We start from the raw sequence: 22683 nt of genomic DNA, 5'->3' as shown, positions 1-22683 counted from the left end.
CCAATGGGCAATGACACAGAGCAGGGAAGAGAAAAACGCCTCGCATCCTGTTGACAGGAGCCGGTGTCGAGATGAGGGAGGACCGGCCTAGTGGACGCCGGTGGCTCGACGCGGCAGCCACCGCCGGCGCAAGCAGTGACCGACCAATAGCGGCTGCCGCTGCGGCGTGCTCTGGTAGGCGCGGCTCTCCAGTGCCAACACAGCTGCGCCGGCGACGGGTCCGCTTCAGCTGGAGGCATCGCAGCAAGCCATCTCACTCGTAAGTTTGCTACGTTGCCCCAAAAGGGATTATCAAGTATGCACCGCAATTTCAATAAAAATCTTCGGAATGTTTGGCGTGCCGTGTTGTCACACGTCCATCGTTTTGGTCACTGTTACAGGTGGTCTTGTTGCCTTGATAAAAGCCGCCTGAAATAATGGCTGAAACGTTGGATTTTTACTGAAACAGCCAACGATCACGGTAGCCGACGAGCACATCTGTCATTGTGGCTTACATAGTTTTCTACAGATATATTTGCCTATCTACTCTGTAAGCCGCCGTGAAATGCAGGGGAAAGGATACTTCCTATTGCACCACGTATTAGGGTTTCTTCCCGTTCCGTTCTCGTATGGTGGGCGGGATGAATGATTGCATTTTGCTTAAATTCTTCTGTGTGTATTGTGTTTGTCTAATCCTATATTTGCGGTCGCTGTGGGAACGATGCGTATGGAGTTGTAGAATATTCCTAGATTCCTCACTTAAAGCTAAGAAGGCTTTCACGGTATGGTTTGTCTCAGTCTTCAAAGGTCTATCAGTTAGGGTGCTTTAACAATTCAGTGACGCTCCCCCAGGGGTAAACAAAACTGTGACCATTCGTGTTGCCCTTCTTTGTATACGTTATTGGTATATGGTATGAGTCGCACACACTTTGTAAGTAGTCTGTTTAGGTTTTTATGTTGGTAACGCCATGTAGCGCTCTATATGAAAATCACTGACTGTGCTGTGTGCAGTCTGTGGCTGGTAGGCATTGTTGGAATTCGCCATTGTAGTGTAGGGCAGTTGGATGTTAACAGCGCGTAGTGTTGCGCAGTTGCAGGTGAGCCGCCAGCAGTGGTGGATGTGGGGAGATAAATGGCGGAGTTTTGAGAGCGGATGAGCTGGACGTGTGTCCATCAAAGACAGTAAATTTGTAAGACTGGATGTCATGAACTGATATATATATATTATGACTTTTGAACACTATTAAGGTAAATACATTGTTCGTTCTTTATCAAAATCTTTCATTTGCTAACTATGCCTATCAGCAGTTAGTCCCTTCAGTAGTTAGAATCTTTTATTTAGCTGGCAGTATTGGGGCTCGTTGTATTGTAGTAGTTCGAGTAATGAAGATTTTTGTGAGGTAAGTGATTCATGGTATAGGTTATTGCCAGTCAGGGCCATTCTTTTCTAGGGATTTTTGAAAGTCAGATTGCGTTGCGCTAAAAAAATATTGTGTGTCAGTTTAGTGTTGATCAGAATAAGTAAAGAGCGAAATGTCTGAGTACGTTCAGTTCTGCTCAGCTGTTTGGAAATCAAATAACGTAAGGGGTTTACCAGCACAGTAATTCAATAATTTTTCTAAGGGGACGTTTCAACTTTAAAGTGGGTTGCACGAGTGTTTTGTAGGTATTTCCTTTGTAGAGTCATTTTCACACCGTCACTTACAGGAAGGTTCCTATGGGTGGCATCAGATATTTGTTTATTTGTTTATTTATTGCCTATTTTTCTGTTTTCTATGGAGTTACGGCTGTAATCTATTGGTTCAGTGTGCAATGCCTGTCACGTCTGCACATCAGAACTAATTGTTAGGCAGATCCTCTAATAAAACCGGTGCTAGTGTTCATTCCAACCACGGTTGCGGCAAGGATACTTTCTCAGAAAGAAGTAACTAATTAGAAGCTTGTGCGATTCAAGCTCGAGCCCGATTCGTTTCACTGGGATGCATAGCGGGTAAGACAATTACGTATTATAAGATAAAGTCCAGATGCATACCCATTTAAAAAATTGTCATGTAACAGGCGATGGGCTGTTCTTTTCAAACAAACGTTTCACTTATTTTATGGACATGATAATTATTTGTATACGGTTACTCTGTTGATGTTTTTGTCATAAAATTAGATGCAACGCGTTGATAGAATTGACATGAAAACACTGTTCCCACAGAGCATTATAGAATTGAGTAGGAAGGAGAATATGCAGTATTTCACAAGCTACGACATAGTCGCGAATTAGAAAAGTAGTACACGAAGTTCAGAACTTGTTTCATTTATTGCAGTCTACGACCCCGTTCCCCCCCCCCCTCCCCCCCCCCCCCCCCAAAATAATAATTGTCCATCGACTCTCGATTTCGGTCAGTGGTGATCATCTTCAGATCCGCAGAAAAAAGGACACCGAGTACAAGCAATGGACAGTCTATACCTTGTAACCAATAATTATAACACAGTTAAATGCATTACTTTCGTACACACAGAAATAGCGGAAAAATGCTGCTGTCTGAGCACAAAAAAGGCGAAATCGTTTCTCTTTATAACACTGACAGAAAAGGGGGGAACCAGCTGCCTTAATTCACGTCCCACCTTTCTGTAACTTTGAGCCTGCATGTAATAATTAACCCTAGAACTCCAAAGGAAGGAATATGTTACATTGCTACTAAACCATCGTTAAGTTTACTGTTCCACATTTTATTCAAGGGAAGACATAATTTATAGGTTATGCTTTAGTTGATTATAATTATTAAATATCCAATGGTACGGTATATTACATATCAAATCAGTACGAAATTTCCTATTTTACACACCTTACTGCAGTCCTGAATTTTACAAGGGTTTAGTAATCTAGGGTTAGTAGGATCCAAAGCATCACTCATGCACACTAAACTTGCCACAATGAATAATCTGTGTTTGTTGCTCACCACTGCGAATTTTCCACATTTCATCCCGAGTAGCCTGGCTTTTCGTTAAAAAAGTGCTTCGGTTTGCTTCAAAGATCCACTTTGTAGAGTCAGTTAAGTTTCTGTGCTTAGTATCACCACTCCGACTGCTTTACAAAAATCGTTAAAACTTTGGAACTTTGAGAATTCTTCTACAGTTAATCGCTATTAATTTAATATCTTTGTCGGTTGGAGTTCAGTATAATTACTTTGGATTTTTCTGGTGTTAGCTGGGAAAACCATGATTAAAGCCGTATTCTGTCCATTCTGATAAGGTGTTCGGAGAGCAGTGAGCAGCTGGGCTGATTCCTCCAAGAAGTTCACGGCTAGTTGCTTTACATGCTCTTGCTAGTGTTCCGTTGCCGATACTGGCTTGGTTAAACTCTCTTGCTTTCCCTCCTCACACGACTTCTCTGCTTCGTCCTCCATCATTCTTAAATAAGTGTTTGGTTAATTAACGCATTGGAAAAGGCGCAGCAAACTGTTCTTGAGTGCTAGCGAACGTCTTTTGTGTCTTGTGTTGCAGGTGCGCCTCACTTACAGTTCGCCATGTGTCTACTGGTGTCAATCTTGTTGCTGGCAGCATCCGTAGAACCCACCACTTGGGACGGCATCACGCCCTGGTTCTCAGATTCCAGTAAGTGCTGCGGCTAGTCTGGCAGATTATTTATATTTCAGCAGAGCACGGATACAGAGAAAGAAGAGTAGCAAATCTACTATATCATTGTGCGCTACAAACAGGAAGTTGAATGTGTGCTTCACTGTAACGGATTTCTGCGAGTATGACTTAACTGAAACACATCATTCAATTCAGTATGAGTCATGTAACGTTGACATCCATGTTTTTGTGGTTACCGGTCCGAAGACTTCTATGATGGAGCTCTCCATGCTACTCTATCCTGTGCGAGCCTCTCCATATCCGAATAACTACTGCAGCCTACGTCCTTTTGAATCTGCTAACTGTGTTCATCGCTATGGTCTCCTTCTACATCTTTTACCCCCCACACTTCCCTCCAGTACTACATTGGTGATCCTTTGATGTCTCAGATTGTGCCCTAACAACAGATCCCTTCTTTTGATCAAGTTGTGCCACAAATGTTTTGTCTACCCAATTCTACTTAGTATCTCCTCGTTAGTTACGTGATCTACTCATCTAATCTTCAACATTCTTTTGTAGCACCACATTTCGGAGTCTCTCTTCTCTATTTGTCCAAACTGTTTTCGTCCATGTTTCCCTCTCACACATGACTACATTCCGGAAAAATACTTTCAGAAAAGACTTCCTAACATCTATTTTCGAAGTTAAAAAATTTCTCTTCTTCAGAGATACTTCTCTTGCCATTGCCAGTCTACACTTTACATCCTCTCTATTCGGTCATCGTCAGTTATTTTGCTGCCCAAACAGCAAAATTCATCTACTATTTTAAGTGTCTCATTTCCTAATCTAAGTCCCTTAGCATCACCTAATTTAATTCGACTGCATTCCATTATCCTTCTTTTGCTTTCGTTGAGGTTCAACTTATACCCACCTTTCAAGAAACTGTCCATACCGTTTAACTGCTCTTTCATGCCCTTTTCCGTGTCTGATGGAATTACCTCAAAGGTTAGATTTCTTTTCCCTGAGCTTTAATTCCTACTCCGAATTTTTGTTTGGTTTCCTTTACTGCTTGTTAAGTATGCAGGCCGAATAACATCGGGGATAGGCTACAAAGCTCTCTCATTCCCTTCTCAGTCATTGCTCACTTTCGTGCCTCTCGACTCTTGTTACTGCCGTCTGGTTACTGTAGATGTTGTAAATAGCCTTTCGCTCTTTCTCTAAGTTCACAAATGCTATGAATGTACGTTTGCCTTTCCTTAACCTATCTCCTAAGATAAATCGTATGGTCAGTATTGCCTCGTATGTTACTACATTTCTCCGGAATCCAAACTGATCTTCCCCGAGGTCGGCTTCTGTCACTTTTTCCATTCTTCTGTAAAGAATTATTGTCAATATTTTGTAACCACGACTTATTAAATTGATAGTTCGGTAATTTTCCTGCCTATCAGCAACTGCTTCCTTTGAAATTGGAATTATGGCATTCTTCTTGAAGTCTGAGGATACTTCGCCTGTCTCATACATCTTGCACGGCAGATGGAAGAATTTTGTCATGGCTGGCTCTCCCATGGCTACCAGTAGTTCTGACGGGATATCGTCTACTCCCTGGCCTTGTTTCAATTTGAAACTTTCAGAGCTCTGCCAAATTCTCCTCGTATCATATCACCCATCTCATCTTCATTTGCGTTCACTTCCCTTTCTATAACATTGCCTTCAATTCCATCTCCCTTTACAGACCCTCCATGAACTCCTTCCATCTTTCAGCTTTCCTCTCTCTGCTTAGAGCTGGTTTCGATTCTGAGCTCTTGATATTTATGCTGCTTCTCTTTTCCCCAAAGGCCTCTTTGATTTTCCTCTTGTGAAATACGCTTCTAAGTACATACATTACGTTTGTCCTCTAGCTAGTCTGCTCAGCCATTTTGCACTTCCTGTCGATCTGATTGTTTAAATGTTTGTATTGTCTTCCGCCTGCTTCATTTGCTGCATTTTTATATTTTCTCCTTTCTTCAATTAAATTCAGTATCTCTTGTGTTATCCAAGCATTTCTGCTAGGCCTTGTCTTTTTACCTATTCGATCCTCTGCTGCCTTTACTATTTCATCTTTTAAGGTTTTGTAAACTGATAAACGTTTCCAAAGACTAGCTGTACACTAACGGGCAAGTGTTTAACTACTTGTTAATACTCTCAGTTTTGTACTGTCCACGATATTTATACAACAGGTTTTTAATGGAGTTATGTATTTCTTTTAACTACATTAGACAGCACCAGGAATATGGCCTTCAGGTGTATATTGATAAAGCTTGCAGCGTTCAGGTCTATATTGATAAAGCTTGCAATGAAACTATTAGAAGAAAAGGTGGAAAACATGCTAAATGTAAAGGCCAAGTCCAGTGACACATAGGAGTTTTTGCTTCTTAAAGTGACAATCACGTCAAATGAAGGACGAATTACAGTGAACCTGCAGCCTCAGCCCACAAATTCTGTACATGTCCCGCGTTCCTGCGAGTATTTAAAATGTAAATCTTAACATATGTTACACCATTATACTCTCCATTCCAAGAGCTACAGAACAACGTTCGAAAAGTTCATTGTTCTATTTTCAAAACTTACTTCAGTAACTCTTTATATAGGCATGTATCTTATCGTTTACTGCATCCCGTGGAAAAACTTGGTCCAGTGTTTTGATCTGTCAATGAGGTACTAGTGACATCCACGCGAACTACGAACAGATTAGGCCAAATGTAACTACAGGAGTAGTGCAGTATTCAGAGAGATGGTCGACACAAAAGATACGCTGTTACAGAGATGAGTACTGTTGCCTTGTAAATACTCACAGAGTTTATGTGATGCTCCTTCGAGCTGTAAGTAACAAACGAAGTTTACTGCTTATTCCGCTCTCTCAAGGTCGTAACATGCGGTCAGCAAGAATGAGGAATGAGTGGATGACGGTTGCTTCTTATCACTTGACTCACACAACTGTCGCCGATAAATCAATGTAATAAGATGTTACTTTACAAATGTTATGTATTGCGTGTGTTACTACTTAGCTATGATGTGTAGTGAAAACGACTAACGACGCTGGGTTTCTCGATTTCGTATCGATACGAATTATTGTAAAAGATTATTTCCCAGATGTTCACTAAAAAGAAACTCCCACCTTCTGTTGCGTTGGTATGTGAACAGTTAACTCTCACAATTAACGATAAACAAATTCTGTTATTTTGATTGGAAATGCAGAATTTTTCTTCGGAAAGGGGTGGTGGAAATGGAAAGGCTAAATAGTTGCGGACAGTTCTCAATTCAGGGCTAGCAATGGAGATGGTCCCTCTGCAAAGAATTGGTAGGCATTTTAAAGTGAGGTCTGAACCAGTAAGTGGAGACTTTCTGGGCACGGTATATTGTCGATTGTCTTGGAAAATTATTGCTGACAACATAGGGCATAGAGAATTGTTTCCAAATTCAATTTGTTTTTTCCAGTCATGGATAAGAATAAATTTCAGCAGCATCGATCTCCTGTAGTGCGAGTATATTCACATAAGGCAAATGAAATACTTGGCGCTTATGGTATGATTTTGTCTTAGAAAATGAATACAATTATAAAAGTGCAAACCAAAGTTAATGCTTTTTAGGAGCTCTAACAAGATAAAGCCCAAAATATGTTCCATTCACAATGCATGTGCTAAATGCTGTAGTGAAACGTTAAAATTTGTGACAAAAGATGAGTCTTCTAGAAGATCAATTAATTAAATTAACACCATTTCTGTTTGGTCAACAGCTGTGAAATTTTAATTTCGTAAAATATATCGACTTCCTAATTGTTTCGATGTTTGTCTAAGGGATATGTAGTAGATTAACATTATCATTAGAAATCAGGGATCCTGCTTCTCTGTAGTGGAGTCACATGTGGCACACATCTATTGGACAAAGAACGTCTTTGATACCAAAACTATATGGACGTGTTAGTTTCATGTTCCATGGATCATTTGAACGACTAATCGTAATGGTGTGGAAAAGAGACATTATAAAAATGGTTCAAATGGCTCTGAGCACTATGGGACTCAACTTCTGAGGTCATTAGTCCCCTAGAACTTAGAACTAGTTAAACCTAACTAACCTACGGACATCACAAACATCCATGCCCGAGGCAGGATTCGAACCTGCGACCGTAGCGGTCTTGCGGTTCCAGACTGCAGCGCCTTTAACCGCACGGCCACTTCGGCCGGCGAGACATTATACATTCACATTAAACATTCATATGCAATATATATATATATATATATATATATATACGTGCTGACACTTAGAAATTTTTTATTATTTAAGTAGAGATTTCAATTAGTAATTACTACTCACCGTCTTTTACATAGGACAACAGGAGAAATTATTCTGTAGAACAGAAGGAGGGGTCAAGAAGAAAATTTGTCAGTTCGTTTTTAAATTTAACTTCCATGTCAGACATTTTATATCAGAGGGTAGCTGATCCAAAATTTTTATACAGCAGTGTGCAACCCTTTTTGTGCTAAAGATAACCTTGATATAGAGTAATAAATGCCATTTTTTCTTATGGTATTGTAATTTTGTCATCATTGCTCCTTTCGAACTACAGTGGATTATTTACAACAGACTTCATGAGGGAATAAATTTAGACCGCTGTGAATCAATAGTCAAAATGACCAACACTATTATCTTGAATAAACACACGTTATTCTTACAGCACGTTTCTGAGCGATGAGGATCTTCTTTCTTAAAGACGAATTACTCCAGAACATTATGCCATGTGGCATTTTTGAATGAATGAATGAATGAAAATACTCAGAATACGTCATCAGACGTTTATTTATTTGTCGAAGAAGAACCGCAGTTGCTACCGGAGGGTCACAGTTCTAATCAGTAATTCTGCATTCTGGCTAACTGGGTCGCAATGGTAAAAGTCAAAGGACAGGCGAAGAATGACTTTATTGTTCATATTACGCGTTTCGGAATTAATCCACCATCAGATATCCAGGAGTGACTGCTGCACGTAAATATGGCGTTTCAAGTGGTATGTGAAACAAACAGACTAGAGATAGTCTGCGAATACAAAATTGTTAAGGCTTTCGTGGCCACTTGTTGACAAACTGCCTATTGGCTTCTGTCTCGGGTTCTTCGGCCGACGTTCATCTAATGATTTTTCTGACGTTTCGCCAGCACGAGTGGCTGGCATTGTCAAAGCTTCACCCTCCATTGCCGGTGGTGAACTGTAGCCGAGCTCGCGGGCGCAGACTATATGTACCCGGCGCGCCAACGTTCGAGGGCTTCTCCGCGGTCATTTCCGGTGCGGTTCTCCTCTTGCTACCTGCGACGGTCGTTCGCTGCAGTATGGGAAGCCAGGATCCGTTTACCTTAAGGCTTTCCTCTTTCTTGTTCAAACTGTTCGCGTGTTTTTGTATTTGTACAGCTTCTCTGAACAAGCGCGTGTGATAGTGCTTCTCTACAGCCAGAACTTCCGTGTCGGTGGATTTTATTACGTGGTCGGTCTCATTCAGTGCGTGCTCTGCCACGGCCGATTTCTCCACCTGCCCCAACCTGCAATGTCGCTTATGCTCTTTGATCCTGGTATTGATGGATCGTCCAGTCATTCCGACATAAACTTTTCCGCATGTGCATGGTATACGGTATATTCCCGACATTGCAAGTGGGTCTCTTTTCTCCTTCGCCGATCTAAGAGTGTCTTTGGTGTAGCGGGAAAAAAGGAGAGGTGATGAACAGTACAAAATGCCACTCAATGCAACAGCGTCTCGACTCTGGCGCTCTCTGTAGTGTCTCGTAGAAACAAGCTTAGTACACTGGTGTAAGTGGATCTATCGGATGTGGATATGGAGATCTGCAGCCTCTTTGGCGGTGTTCAAATAAAGCAGTCTATGTGCCTGTACCTTCGTTTTAAAGTTATAGGTATGAATAACAGTACAAACACAATACTGCACTACAAGATCACTGAATATAATTTCATTATGGACACGTCCCTAGCAACGAGGAAGATAGCACTAAACGGCCTTCACTTTGACATTTCTGTGATTGCGCAACGAGGATCAACACATAACTACTCGTTCCGACTCTGAGTACATGAGCCATGTAGAGAATTAGAACTGTCTGGAGTAATTGTATACTTTCAAATGTTAAAAATCTTTGGAAGCGTGTGTTGAAAACTTCTCGAAGCGAGCGCTGAATAGAATTCTTAAATACTTTCAAAGAAATATTTGTTTCACCATCACTCTTGAAACACCATTTTTTTATTATATTACTTTCGTAAATTCTTTTCAAAACCTGAACTGGCTATAGCTAAATGTAAAAAAAAAAAAAAATCATTTCTAATTCGATAGCTATTTTCTCGAACTGTATCAATAGTGAAAAACTACGCGTATTAAAGACACAAGGAACGTACATCCATCTGAACTAAACGAATAGTGACAGTAATGAACAGATACGAATTACCATGCAATACCCTACATATAGTACATTTCTGTCATCTTAGTGTTAGGTTCCTTCCAAGTAAAATGCATACTGAACTTAAGTGCGGTGCTACAATGTAAGCAGCAGCGTGATCTGCAGATCGTGGGCGTCTTAGAATACACAAAAGAAAAATCTGATTTAGTAAGCACTGTACTTACCTAATTAGCGAGCACTGTTGGTGACGTCGCAAGCGATACACGTTTTCCACTGTGGCGATGTTCACGGCGCTGAGACCACGCGGTGGAGAAGATTCACCAGTCACTGGAAGAACGAGAGAACTACGTTAACTTTGGGAGAACTGGGCTTATCGAATGCGTCGCGATATCATATGAGGGGGGCGCTGAGGAATGCCGACTGATGCAATGTTGCAACCGTCGAGCAAAATGCGGATGGAGATACTGGCGCTATTCGAGAAGCTTTGTCACAAATCTTTCGTAAGCCGTTTTTGGCGAGCGCGTCACAGCGCCTCCTCGCGATAAACAGTTATGTCACTGGCGCGAAGTCACGTCTGCAGCTGAAACGTCATGTATTATCTCCTTGTGGTTACGAGATAAACTCGGTTCCGCGTCGTCATGGCGCGAACGTTCCCCGTAGAACACGACAGTGCGTAGGTTTTGGTTCGTTCCAATCTACACTTGGAGCTGAAGGGGGATATATCTGGGCTAATCTTGACCAACAACTACATTACCCGACTTTACAGCTTTCTCTTCATCATCGAATTCGGCCATTTGCGGCCTATGTATTCAAGTTCGCTGTGGGTCGCTATTCTCCGTTCTTTCTCCTCAGTACTTTTGCATTTCTCGTTTTCTTGAAAGCCCTGGAAGATTTTTATTTTTTAATTCTGTATTTTCTTAGTTTTGAACGTCTGTATCTGTTTTATCGTGGCGCAGACGCCTTCGTAATGGGCCGTGCATGGTGGAGTCTGTCTAAATACACTGACAAAAAAAAAGATCGCGACGCTAAGAGGGAGTTGTGGCACATAAATGAAAATTGGCAGGCAAGTTTGTACATCTGAAAGAGTGATACCTATTCCAAATTCGCGATAGTCTCTTAAGAGCATCGCAAATCAGGTTTGCTTTAAAGACACGCTGTAACGGTCGTGAGCGTTTGTTACCTTTGAGACTGGACGTGGTGAGTGGATGTCAGTCAAGAACGCATTTAAGGCGATAAAGGCGCTATTATCAACACCTGAGTTTGAACTAGGTCGTGTAATAGGTCTACGCGAAGGAGGATGTTCCTTCTGTGATACTGCAGTAATACTCGGGACGAATGTAGCCACTGTACATGACTGCTGGCAGTGGGGATCACGACAGTGTGCGAGGTCGCAAGAAGACCGGTCTCTGGACAGACACGTGGCAGTATCGAGAGGGTAGACTTTCATGTTCGGGGTATGCATCTGGCGCATCGTACTGCATCTGCTGCAGCAATCTGAACAGCAGTTGGTACCACAACGACACAACGAACTGTTGCAGATGGGTTACTTCAAGGACGTTCCGAGCCAGACGCCCTGTAGCTTACATCCCACTTATCCCAAACCACAGGCATTTGCGACTTCAGTGATGTCAAGCAAGAGGTCATTGGAGAGCAGAGTGGAGGTCTGCTGTGTTTCTATCAAAGCTGCTTCTGTATCCGTGCCAGTGATGGCGATGGGTTGGTTAGGAGAAGGTCATTTGAGGACTGCAGCCAACCTGTCTGCGTTCTATACGCGCTGGACCTACACTTGGAGTTACGGTCTGAAGTGCGATTTCATATGACAGGAGGAGCACTCCAGTGATTACCACACGCGGCGGCCTGACAGTAAAATTACACAATTTGGTGATTAGACCTGGTGAGCTGCCATTCATGAACAGAATTGTTCAAAAATGGCTCTGAGCACTATGGGACTCAACTGCTGAGGTCATTAGTCCCCTAGAACTTAGAACTAGTTAAACCTAACTAACCTGAGGACATCACAAACATCCATGCCCGAAGCAGGATTCGAACCTGCGACCGTAGCGGTCTTGCGGTTTCAGACTGCAGCGCCTTTAACCGCACGGCCACTTCGGCCGGCTCATGAACAGAATTCCAGGGGGTGTTTATCTAATAGGATAACGCTCGCTCACATACCGCTGTTGTAACCCATCACGCTCTACAGTATGTCGACACGTTGCCTTGGCCTGCTAGATCACCAGATCTGTCGCCGGCCGCGGTGGTCTCGCGGTTCTAGGCGCGCAGTCCGGAACCGTGCGACTGCTACGCTCGCAGGTTCGAATCCTGCCTCGGGCATGGATGTGTGTGATGTCCTTAGGTTAGTTAGGTTTAACTAGTTCTAAGTTCTAGGGGACTGATGACCACAGCAGTTGAGTCCCATAGTGCTCAGAGCCATTTGAACCATTTGAACCACCAGATCTGTCTCCAATCCCGAACATACGGGACATCATCGGACGACAACTCCAGCGTCTTCCAAAAACGGCGTTAACCGTCCCCATTTTGACCAACCAAGTGCAACAGGAATGGAACTCCATCCCACAAACTGACATCGGAACCTGTACAGCACAATGCATGTACGTTTGTACGCTTGCATTCAACATTATGGCGGTTACGCCAGTTATGAATGCACCAACATTTCACATTTACAATGGCTTATCTCGGGCGCACATTTACCCGTGATCTTCGAATGTTAATGACTTAAATATGTTACCTAGACAAATGTATTCCCGAAATGTAAGTGCTCTAAATTAATTAGTTTTTGGTGTTGCTATTTTTTCGGTTAGTGTGACAATGGGCGACGGCCTTGCCGCAGTGGATACACCGGTTCCCGTCAGATCACCGAAGTTAAGCGCTGTCGGGCGTGGCCGGCACTTGGATGGGTGACCATCCGGGTCACCATGCGCTGTTGCCATTTTTCTGGGTGCACTCAGCCTCGTGATGCCAATAGAGGAGCTACTCGACCGCTTAGTAGCGGCTCCAATCAAAGAAAACCATCATAACGACCGGGAGAGCGGTGTGCTGACCACACACCCCTCCTACCTGCATTCTCAGCTGAGGATGACACGGCGGTCCGATGGTCCCGATGGGCCACTTGTGGCCTGAAGACGGAACGCCTTGTCTTTAGTGTAACAATGCCCGAAAATCTTATAAACATTAGAAAAGATTTCAATTTTAGCAAACAGTGACATCTGGCACACGGTTTGTTAAGATCTCGTCTCTGCTGTCTGCACCAGAAAATACCCGGCAGGTTTTTTTTATACTAAATAACAGCACGAACGTGATGCAATGAAAAGTAGCCTGTTCCAAACAGACAATAGGATTTCGTAGAGTATAGCTGTAGAAGAATGAGCTCCGTAATGATTGTCTATAGGACTCAGGATATGACAAGACAGTTTTTAGACAAGTGTGATAAGTGAGCAACTGGCGAAATACTGATCATTAATATAATTACCACTATTATGCAGGGTGTGGACAAAAAGAGGGAAACACTAATACGGCGTGGGAAAACTGTAGACATTCAAAACAGTTTACAGACCACTCGGAATGGTTTTCCAGGGAATCTTATACTATTCTTCCTGTAAAATAGTGGCAAATTCAGGTGACGATGACGGAGGTGGATAGCGATCACACACCCTTCTCTCCAAAGTAGACCACAAAGGCTCGAAAATATTGAGATTTGGTGACTATGGTGGACGGGGAGACGGGGCAGTTCCCCGCGTGATCACAAAACCAGTCCTGGACGATGCGAACTGTGGCAACAGGACCCTGTCGTCCTGGAACACAGCAGCACCACTGGGGAACAAACACTGTACCATGAGATGGACCTGATCAGCCAAAACGGTCACATAATTCTTGGTAGTAACGCGATCTTGCAGAGTACTCATGGGGCCCATGGATTACCACGCTATGATTGCCCAAATCATTACCAAACCACCACCATGTTTTATTCTTGGGACCTAAACTCGGCCATAAGCTAGAAACAGTGTGCAACAACACTCATCCGATCAAAAGACTTTCTTCCATTGCTTCAATAGACCATTTTAATTGCTTCGGCATCACGTTTTCCTATTACAGGCAACTGAATCACTAATGCGTGGTTTTGGAATTCCAGCTAGCCGTGCAGTTTCCAGCTTTCGGAGCTCCCTTCGTGTTGTCTTGGTTCTGACAGTGTTCAAGGGTGCGATATTAGGCCCTAAGTTCTGCAGTAGCTTTCGCAGCTTTCGTCCCCTTCTTTCTTGTTCCAGTCCTCTTCAATGACGTCTGTCACTCAACACACACTTTTATCCGCGTTGTGATTTAGCGGATATTTTTCCGCTTTCCCTGTATGCTGCATAAATCTGCGATACGGTATTTCTTGAAACGCTCAACACTTCGTCTCCCTCAATTACTGAAAAACTATCCATACTAGCACCTACAATTTGCCCAGATTCGAATTCATTTGGCTCCGACATAGCGCAGTCGCAACTACACAGAACACTGTTCTGATCACGACTGAGATTTGCAACGTATTGAGGACTTTGCATAGGTGTCGTCGGTGAACAAATACAACAGTGCAATCTGCAGACATTGTGAGCATCTGCATTTATGTTCCAGTATGCATTTCTCGCGGTGTTTCCATATTTTTATCCAACCCCTGTACGTTCACATCTAGTTGCTATCTATGGAGCAGGGATTATTGATGAATTCTGGACATTTTGTCATTCCATACGAAAATGAATGTCAAGAGGGCGTTTAGGGGCACAGAATGAGTTTTCTTTCTTCCTTTTTTTATTTTTTTATTAATTTTATTTTACTTTATTTATTTATTTATCTATTTATTTATTTGCGAGGAGCGATATAGTGTCGATAGTAACTGGGGAAATATACACAGTGAGGCACAAAAATGAGAGTCTCGTATCGCTTGAAGATATGACAGTTCGAAAGTTAGAAGGAGCATTAGGATTTTACGCCTCGTCGAGGTCGTTACAGACGGAGCTCTGATTGGGAAGGACAGGGGAGGAAACCAAAAGTTGAAGTAGTTCCATAGTCAGGGAAAGACAGCAGTCGGAGCAGGAATCCTGCGCTACCGTTATAGACAAGATCCTATTGGAAGTGGTTTGACGTTGCCTTCCTCCGACGTGTTGTGAATTGTCAAGTGTGTATCTGCATTTGTGATTGATTGTGATGAGTGCTTATACAGTCGAGATTGTGTTGTTGTGGATGGAGGGAAGGGAGAGGGAGAAACCCGGTGCCAGCATATCACCTATTCCTCTGGAACAGCACTAAGAGTACCGCCGAGCCTAACGTCCACATCAGACGGAAGTGTCACCATCAACTATCACGTGACCTCACTTCATGAGACACCTCTAAGAGGTTTAGAATATAATTAGAGACACTGGCGCAAAGATTGGCGATCAGGAACTACTTCTCCCCTGGCCTGGCCTGGCCTGGCCGGAGTGGTCGCAGCGAAAATTTTCCACCGCCAAAATTCGAACCGGCTTACTTCCGAGTCGAGGGCACCGGACAGCGTGTGTTAGCGACATTGGCTACGGAGCCGCGTGGGAGGAAATCGGCAGTGTTACTTTCAAAGGAACCCTCTCTGGGTCTCTCTCAAAGATGGAAGGATCTCCTCCATTTAACTTTCCCGAATCGAACAAGGCGCTTTACCAATAATGTGTATGTCTATTCTTTCTTAGAGACTAACAGCTGCTCGCTAGATAAATCAATAATCTCGAAGTTTCGAGTACAAGTACGAAGTTATCCCGTGATCCACATTATTACCTGGCGCAAGAGCATTCGTTGTCATGGTCAACATGAAATCACGACTCATCAGAGAACAAGCAGAGCAGTGGTTTTCATCAGATTGGAAAGCAAAACGCAGGATGATCCAGTAGTTACTGAAGTGGTACAGATCAAATTATTGACAGATGGGACGCTTTCTTGGAAATGTCACTTTCTAGGTCGTGTTCGGAAACTGAGTGTAGCTGTCATCCCATCTCTATAATCTATGCGCTCGTATTTTGTTGAGTAGGTGCAGTGCGGAACAGTCCTTCCGGAAGCCAAGGAACGCGGTCGCCTTTATCTACAACTTTCTCGGTCTCGTTGACGATCAAAGCGAGCTAGGTTTCAGACGATCGTTGTTTTCGAAACCCAGGCTGGTTTCTACAGAGGAGATTTTCGGTCTCCAGAAATGTCGTAATATGCGAGCTTAAAATATGTTCTAAAATTCTATAACGGACCGACGGCAGAGATGTAGGCCTATAGTTTTGCGCCCCTGTTCGACGACCCTTCTTGAAAATGAGAATGACCTGTGTGTGCTTCTTTTCAACCATAAGGAACGCTTTGCTCCTCAATAGATACCTAAGGTACACTATTGATGGAAGAGGGACAAGTTGTTTCGCATACTCTGTGTTGAATCTAACTGGTATCTCGTCAGATAGCGTGGCGTTTCCTCTGTTGAGTGATTTCAGTACGGGATCAAGCACCTTACGAAGAATTATTTGCCTTCTGGTGACTGTAGCATACTGTAATTGGGATGTAGTGGAGACTAAGTCGTATGACCTGTGATTAGTGCTCTGCCAGCCATGCTCAGAAAGTAAGTGTACTATGAACATAGAGGGCTGTGGCTTTTTGTTTTTTGAGGGTTGGCAACACTGAGTGGTAGAGGAGTGAGGGGGGGGGGATCCCCTAACCAGGAACACGGTAGTAGGTAAACTCACGTTGTATTGTCAACTTGTGTCAAAGATGTTGGTAAGAAATACCGCCAAGTGTGAGCTGCGTGCTGTGATCCGCTTCGTACTCTGGAAGGATTAAAAACTTTTCCTTTTTTTAGCCAGTCAAAATTATTTACGGCGGAGGTGTTCTGAAGACAATTAGTGAGTTTAGTTAGTTAGGGAATTTAGTGGAGGCAGAACAAAAGTCCATGACGAACAGGAGTGGAAGACCTTCCATTTTGTCTGATGAGTTGGTGCAAAAAATCGAGGAAACTGTTCGTGAAGATCGCCGATTGACACTGGATGAAACTTCTCCAATGTTTCAACAACTCACGAGAACTCTCTTATATGAGTCACACACAGAAACGCTGGGCTACCGGAAACGCTGTTCACGAGAAACGACCTAGTGGCCCAGTGTTGTACCGTAGGATCAAATCACCACTTAATGTGCAGGTGTAAGGATGTACCTCAACGTCGTATCCAGAAACTACGAGGTAGCTATAGGATCTTCGGGCTTTGTGATCTAGAAGTAAATTGCATGCCTAATCACCGAAAGATCGCAATATCGATTCCTGGTCGGTCAACGGAATATTTCAGTTTAACTTTAACCTAGCTTTTACCCCTCGATGATGCGAAAGTTCAACAGGAACGACACCTAGTTCAAATTCCCCTTTAAACTGTAAGTCCCCTGTCCCCGATAGGGTTACTGGGGCAGGTTACGGACACGCAAGTCGCCGAAGTGGCTCCATTTTAAACATTTCCACCAGGCCAGTGGGCCACTCTAATTATTATTACGAGCCATAGTAAAGAGAGTTCATCCAGCAGATCGGATCTGCCTGCAGCTTGTAAGACTAGGAGGGTAGTTTCATCTCCAATGGCGGAATCACAATCCCTGGCTGGAACTAACTTGTTGCATGCAAGTGCTCCGTCTGTGGCTTTTTCTGGACCATAGCTCTTCAGTTCGGAGCATCTTGTAAGCCGACTACAGATCCTGCCAACACCGCGTTACACACTCCATCTTTAGCTTTCCAGGCGGATTTCGTCATACTTGTAGGCATCGAGACCTGGACATTGTCTTGTTATCCTCTCAGCTGTTGATTAACACTAGATATAGAGTAGCCCTTCTTATTGTTGTCCCTACAGAAGGTCCAACACAGTACTTTTATCTCAGTGTGAGCAAGCTGACGAATTTCAGCCAGTGCCAACCAGAATACTTAATATCAATGTTCTCATCGATATGAATCTATCCTGTTATAGCTCTACATGAAATTACGTGCTTGACTAAATGTCCATCTAGAAACAAATAAGCCCTACACAGACACCATCTCTGCTGAAAGCAAACCTCTCACTCATGTCCGATGAAGGCTCTCGAGCTCCGGCAGCTGTCCAGTTCGATGCACTTGGCTCGGTAGCTGGGACATATCCGAGGAGACACTGTCGATCATCAGTGTACTGCAAACGCTCTTCCCTATGATGACCAGTCCGAAATAATCACGAGGCTGATCGCTTCGTAGGCTCATCATTTTCACGAAACGTTCCGCACACTGAACTCGATGGTATCACCCTTCTGGTGACTGCAGCATACTGTAATTGGGATGTAGTGGAGACTAAGTCGTATGACCTGTGATTAGTGCTCTACCAGCCATGCTCAGAAAGTAAGTGTACTATGAACATAGAGGGCTGTGGCTTTTTGTTTTTTGAGGGTTGGCAACACTGAGTGGTAGAGGAGTGGGGGGGGGGATCCCCTAACCAGGAACACGGTAGTAGGTAAACTCACGTTGTATTGTCAACTTGTGTCAAAGATGTTGGTAAGAAATACCGCCAAGTGTGAGCTGCGTGCTGTGATCCGCTTCCTACTCTGGAAGGATTAAAACCTTTTCCTTTTTTTAGCCAGTCAAAATTATTTACGGCGGAGGTGTTCTGAAGACAATGAGTGAGTTTAGTTAGTTAGGGAATTTAGTGGAGGCAGAACAAAAGTCCATGACGAACAGGAATGGAAGACCTTCCATTTTGTCTGATGAGTTGGTGCAAAAAATCGAGGAAACTGTTCGTGAAGATCGCCGATTGACACTGGATGAAACTTCTCCAATGTTTCAACAACTCACGAGAACTCTCTTATATGAGTCACACACAGAAACGCTGGGCTACCGGAAACTGCACGCTAGGTGGGTCCCAAAGCAGCTGACAGAGTAGCATAAGAGAAATAGTAGGGCCCGCGAGCATTGAATGACTTAAATTGGAAGGTGGGGTTTTCCTGAACTCTATTGTGACTGGATATGAAATGTGGATGGCTTCAGTGTTTTTGGACCGGAAAGACGTAATTTTGGTCGAGTTTGTGCCTCAGGTGGAGACCATCAATACACAACGATATTGTGAAGCCCTAAAAAATTGGAAAGGAACGTTAAGAACAAAACGAGGGGAATGTTGACGAGAGGAGAGTGCTTGTTGCCCGTCCTCACACAGCCTTAGCCACAAACAAGCTCTTGGGCTCATGCGGTTGGGATGTTTTGAACCACCCCCCGTATTCTTCCGGCTTTGTACTTTAAGATCGTCATCTTTTCACCTCCATGAAGACACATATGAGTGGAATAAATTTTTCAACCGAAGAGCAGATGCAGAAAGAGGTTCTAAAGTGGTGGAAGCAGCTGGTGGGAGAGTTGTTAGAGGTGGGCATAAAGAAGCTTGTACTACAGCTCACCACACGCATTGAACGCTATGGCGATTGCGTTGAAAAATAGTCAACAAGTGTATCAACATCCTGTAATTTTTTAAATACAATTTTTCTAAAAAAATATAAAAGCCTAGTACACTTACTTTCTGAATATTCCTCGTTCACGATTTATCTGCCCGTCGTCTTCCAACGGTCTTCCAGCAAAAGTGTGTCCGCTAAATGATGTCTCCACGTAATACGATCAGCTGATTGAAATTAAGGTCACCGCACACGTAACTGTGAGTTTGATAAGCAAGTCTGATGATGCATTTTATGCAAGCACGCACAAACACTCTTGACTTTTCCACATTCCATGCAGGCTTTGACAAGCACCTCTTCGTAAAAAAGATGAAGATTAGAATTTAACATTCCTTTAACTACGAGGCCATTGGTGTCGGAACACAAGCTCGGATAGGGTAAGGGCGAGGGAGGAATTCGGCCGTGCCCTCCACAAAAGTACGATCCCGGCATTTGCCTGGTGCGATTTAGGGACATCACAGGAAACGTAAATCTGGATGGCTGGACGCGTATTTGACCCTTCTTCCGCCCAACACGAGTCCAAGGTGCTAACCACTGCGGCATCGCGCTCAGTGAACGTCTTTAGAATACGTGGGTCTCGGGCGAAGATGATTTTTTTTTTTTTTCGTTTTGAGCGGTTACTGAAACTGATTAATGAAACCGAAAACGTGATGTCACGTTAAATTAATCTGAGCTGAACATATAATATCCACATGATTGGTATAATAATATCAAGGTAAACAGAGATGCCTGTATGAACCCGCTCTTAGTCGCAACATGTTGTATAAAAAAGCAGGGCACACTCGTGAGATAAGCTATAATAACACACGAAAGACTGACGGCAACATTGCGGGTTATCGCGTGCTGAAGGTTGTATGAAGGCTTCAGATATCCATGTATACATGACAGACCATCGATTTAACGCCTTTGGAAAAAGGTTAACACTTTCAAATAGTTGAATAAACTTTCCCATAAATTTGAGATTGCTTAGCTTCATGTCGGTCGACATAGTTCCGCTGCGAAGACTGCTTCACGACTGACGTTTTGATTTAGAAGCCTGAACATTATCGGTACACATGCTCAACCATATGTATTTTGATATGTTTAAACAAACTTGCATGATACAAAATCAATCATGCGTCAGCCAGGTTCAACAATCCTGATGTTTGCGCAAAATTACGCTACAGACGCACAAGCGTGCGTAATCTAAGTTCTTAGTCTTGCACGCTTCGCAAATTTTCAATTGCGTGTGTGGCCACCTTTACTTGCAGCACGGACCTGGGACTGAATCTCAACGGGTGCTTTGACTTGACTACACCTCGCAGGCATCTTGACGACAATATGTCGAAGATGGCAATAAAGGAAGCCGACACGACATGAAAGGGTAGCTTTCATCCGCTTTCCTTTGTTCTGCTGTACAGAAGAAAGATCGATAGGACAATGATTCACAACGTAGGAAACCCGTGTTCCACAAACGAATGCCTGGTGTTACCCTTTCGAACAGGCCTGTGTTAAACCTTCTACAAATTGAAATCTTCCTCCCTGCGTTGCCAGACACGTAGTTACCTGCCGCCTACAGATTATACGATTGGAGTGCACTGACGCTTGTTCTCACGCGGAGGGTTTATGAAGCAGTACTGCGGTACTAACATATTCAACTTTCACGGGAATTGCTTTACCTTTTTTAACCGTATTATTAATGTTTTGCAATTTATCTTAGTGCGATGGACTTGAGTGATCAAGAAAGGAAAAAAGAAATTTAAATGACAGTACCAACATGGTCTCTCGGTGTCGATAGCATGTAGATTAAGTTTAATGGCTAACGCACTCGTGACACAATGTGAGGCCCCTGTGATAACCCAGAGAGTAGCTGGAACTGCTTCACACCAGATGTTAGAGGAACGTGACCTTGGCTGGAGCAAGGTCTCCTCGTATCAGTGCTACCTCGGTCTCGTGGCAGCCACATGGTCCGTGAATGGGGGAAACTTAATTCGTACTGGCAGGAGAGTAACCCACCACAAAATTCGGTGAGAAGATCACGAACAGCGGGCACCGCTGTAAATTGGCGTTTATTTATGAAATTTCGTGCGCCACTAATATTTGCCTCATAACACGCACGCAAGCACGCACAACTTCAGTTTGCCGAAGGTCACAAAAAACCCGAGATCATCGCAGTCATAATAATATCCTTTCGTCAAGACAACACTGGTACCGTACCGCTACCTTTACTGCTCCGTTCTCATCGGCTGATAAAAGAAAACCTAATATATTTTGTTTCATCTGTTGGGCTCTTTTCTTCACTCGACATTTTAATCTCCTGTGGTTTGCAATGCTGTTCCATTTCTCTGGTGTTGGTTCACCGGTCCTTACGTGTATCGCAGGGTAAATGTTTTATTTCGACCCACGGCGTCTGCTTTAATTTGAATCCTTGACGCGTTCAACGAGATGGAGATGGTAGGCTGGAACAAGTGCAACATTTTGGCCGTCATTCTGTGATAGAAAATAAGTTACACTGCTTCTTGCCTCTTGCTCGTATCTTTTCACTATTCAAAAATTTCGATTTTCATGTACTGTGTTAAAATTCTATATGTTTTCCTTCAACCACACCAAAATCTCATCTTTTGTTTTAGACGCAGCTGATGCCATATTTAACGGTACGGAATGGCACTTACAGGTGGTACGATTAGGGTAACGAACCATTCTTGAAGTGTGTCAGCCGCGCGGGATTAGCCGAGCGGTCTTAGGCGCTGCAGTCATGGACTGTGCGGCTGGTCCCGGCGGAGGTTCGAGTCCTCCCTCGGGCATGGGTGTGTGTGTTTGTCCTTAGAATAATTTAGGTTAAGTACTGTGTAAGCTTAGGGACTGATGACCTTAGCAGTTAAGTCCCATAAGATTTCACACACATGAACATTTTTGAAGTGTGTCGGCATTCATTTCTCCGAGGTAAACTACAGCTTTCTTTGTCGAAACATCGTCACAACACCCAGGATGAAGAATAATAAACCTCCTGCCCTTTTCTGTTCGCACACACATTGTTGTAGGCCGCGTACATGTGTCTACGCGACGGATCGTGCCTGACTGAAGAACATAGTCATCTAGCACTACGGATACGTTGAAGCATTGCCACAGAAGCGTAAACATTTCATTACACAACTGGTCATTGTAGACACGGAAACAGCAAGCCAAGCCAAGCCTACTAGCAGTCGCGGATCTGCTCAAACAAGCTTAAGAATTTCCACATAACATACGAGGGTCGTTCAA

The 22683-nt window shown here is 43.5% G+C and overlaps 2 protein-coding genes and 1 pseudogene across 7 annotated transcripts in view; 2 read left to right on the top strand and 1 right to left on the bottom strand.

The window, feature by feature from the left end:
- LOC126260183 (glycerol-3-phosphate dehydrogenase, mitochondrial) overlaps positions 1 to 10268 on the bottom strand; it is a 200171-nt gene extending 189903 nt beyond the window's left edge. Inside the window, exon 1 of the mRNA XM_049957455.1 lies at positions 10191 to 10268. The gene's annotated coding sequence lies outside the window, so the exon portion shown is untranslated. The remainder of the gene's footprint in view (positions 1 to 10190) is intronic.
- LOC126260180 (laminin subunit gamma-1-like) overlaps positions 142 to 22683 on the top strand; it is a 389608-nt gene continuing 367066 nt past the window's right edge. For all 6 annotated transcript variants that reach the window (XM_049957448.1, XM_049957449.1, XM_049957447.1 and 3 more), the window contains exons 1-2: positions 142 to 259; positions 3475 to 3585. In XM_049957448.1, the coding sequence (XP_049813405.1) occupies positions 3498 to 3585 (88 nt within the window). In that variant the 5' untranslated portion in view covers positions 142 to 259; positions 3475 to 3497. The remainder of the gene's footprint in view (positions 260 to 3474; positions 3586 to 22683) is intronic.
- LOC126261182 (5S ribosomal RNA) lies at positions 12796 to 12913 on the top strand (annotated as a pseudogene).

Source organism: Schistocerca nitens, chromosome 5 (genome assembly GCF_023898315.1).
Source record: "Schistocerca nitens isolate TAMUIC-IGC-003100 chromosome 5, iqSchNite1.1, whole genome shotgun sequence".
Taxonomy (NCBI): Eukaryota; Metazoa; Arthropoda; class Insecta; order Orthoptera; family Acrididae; genus Schistocerca; species Schistocerca nitens.
This window is presented reverse-complemented; position numbering and strand designations above follow the sequence as displayed.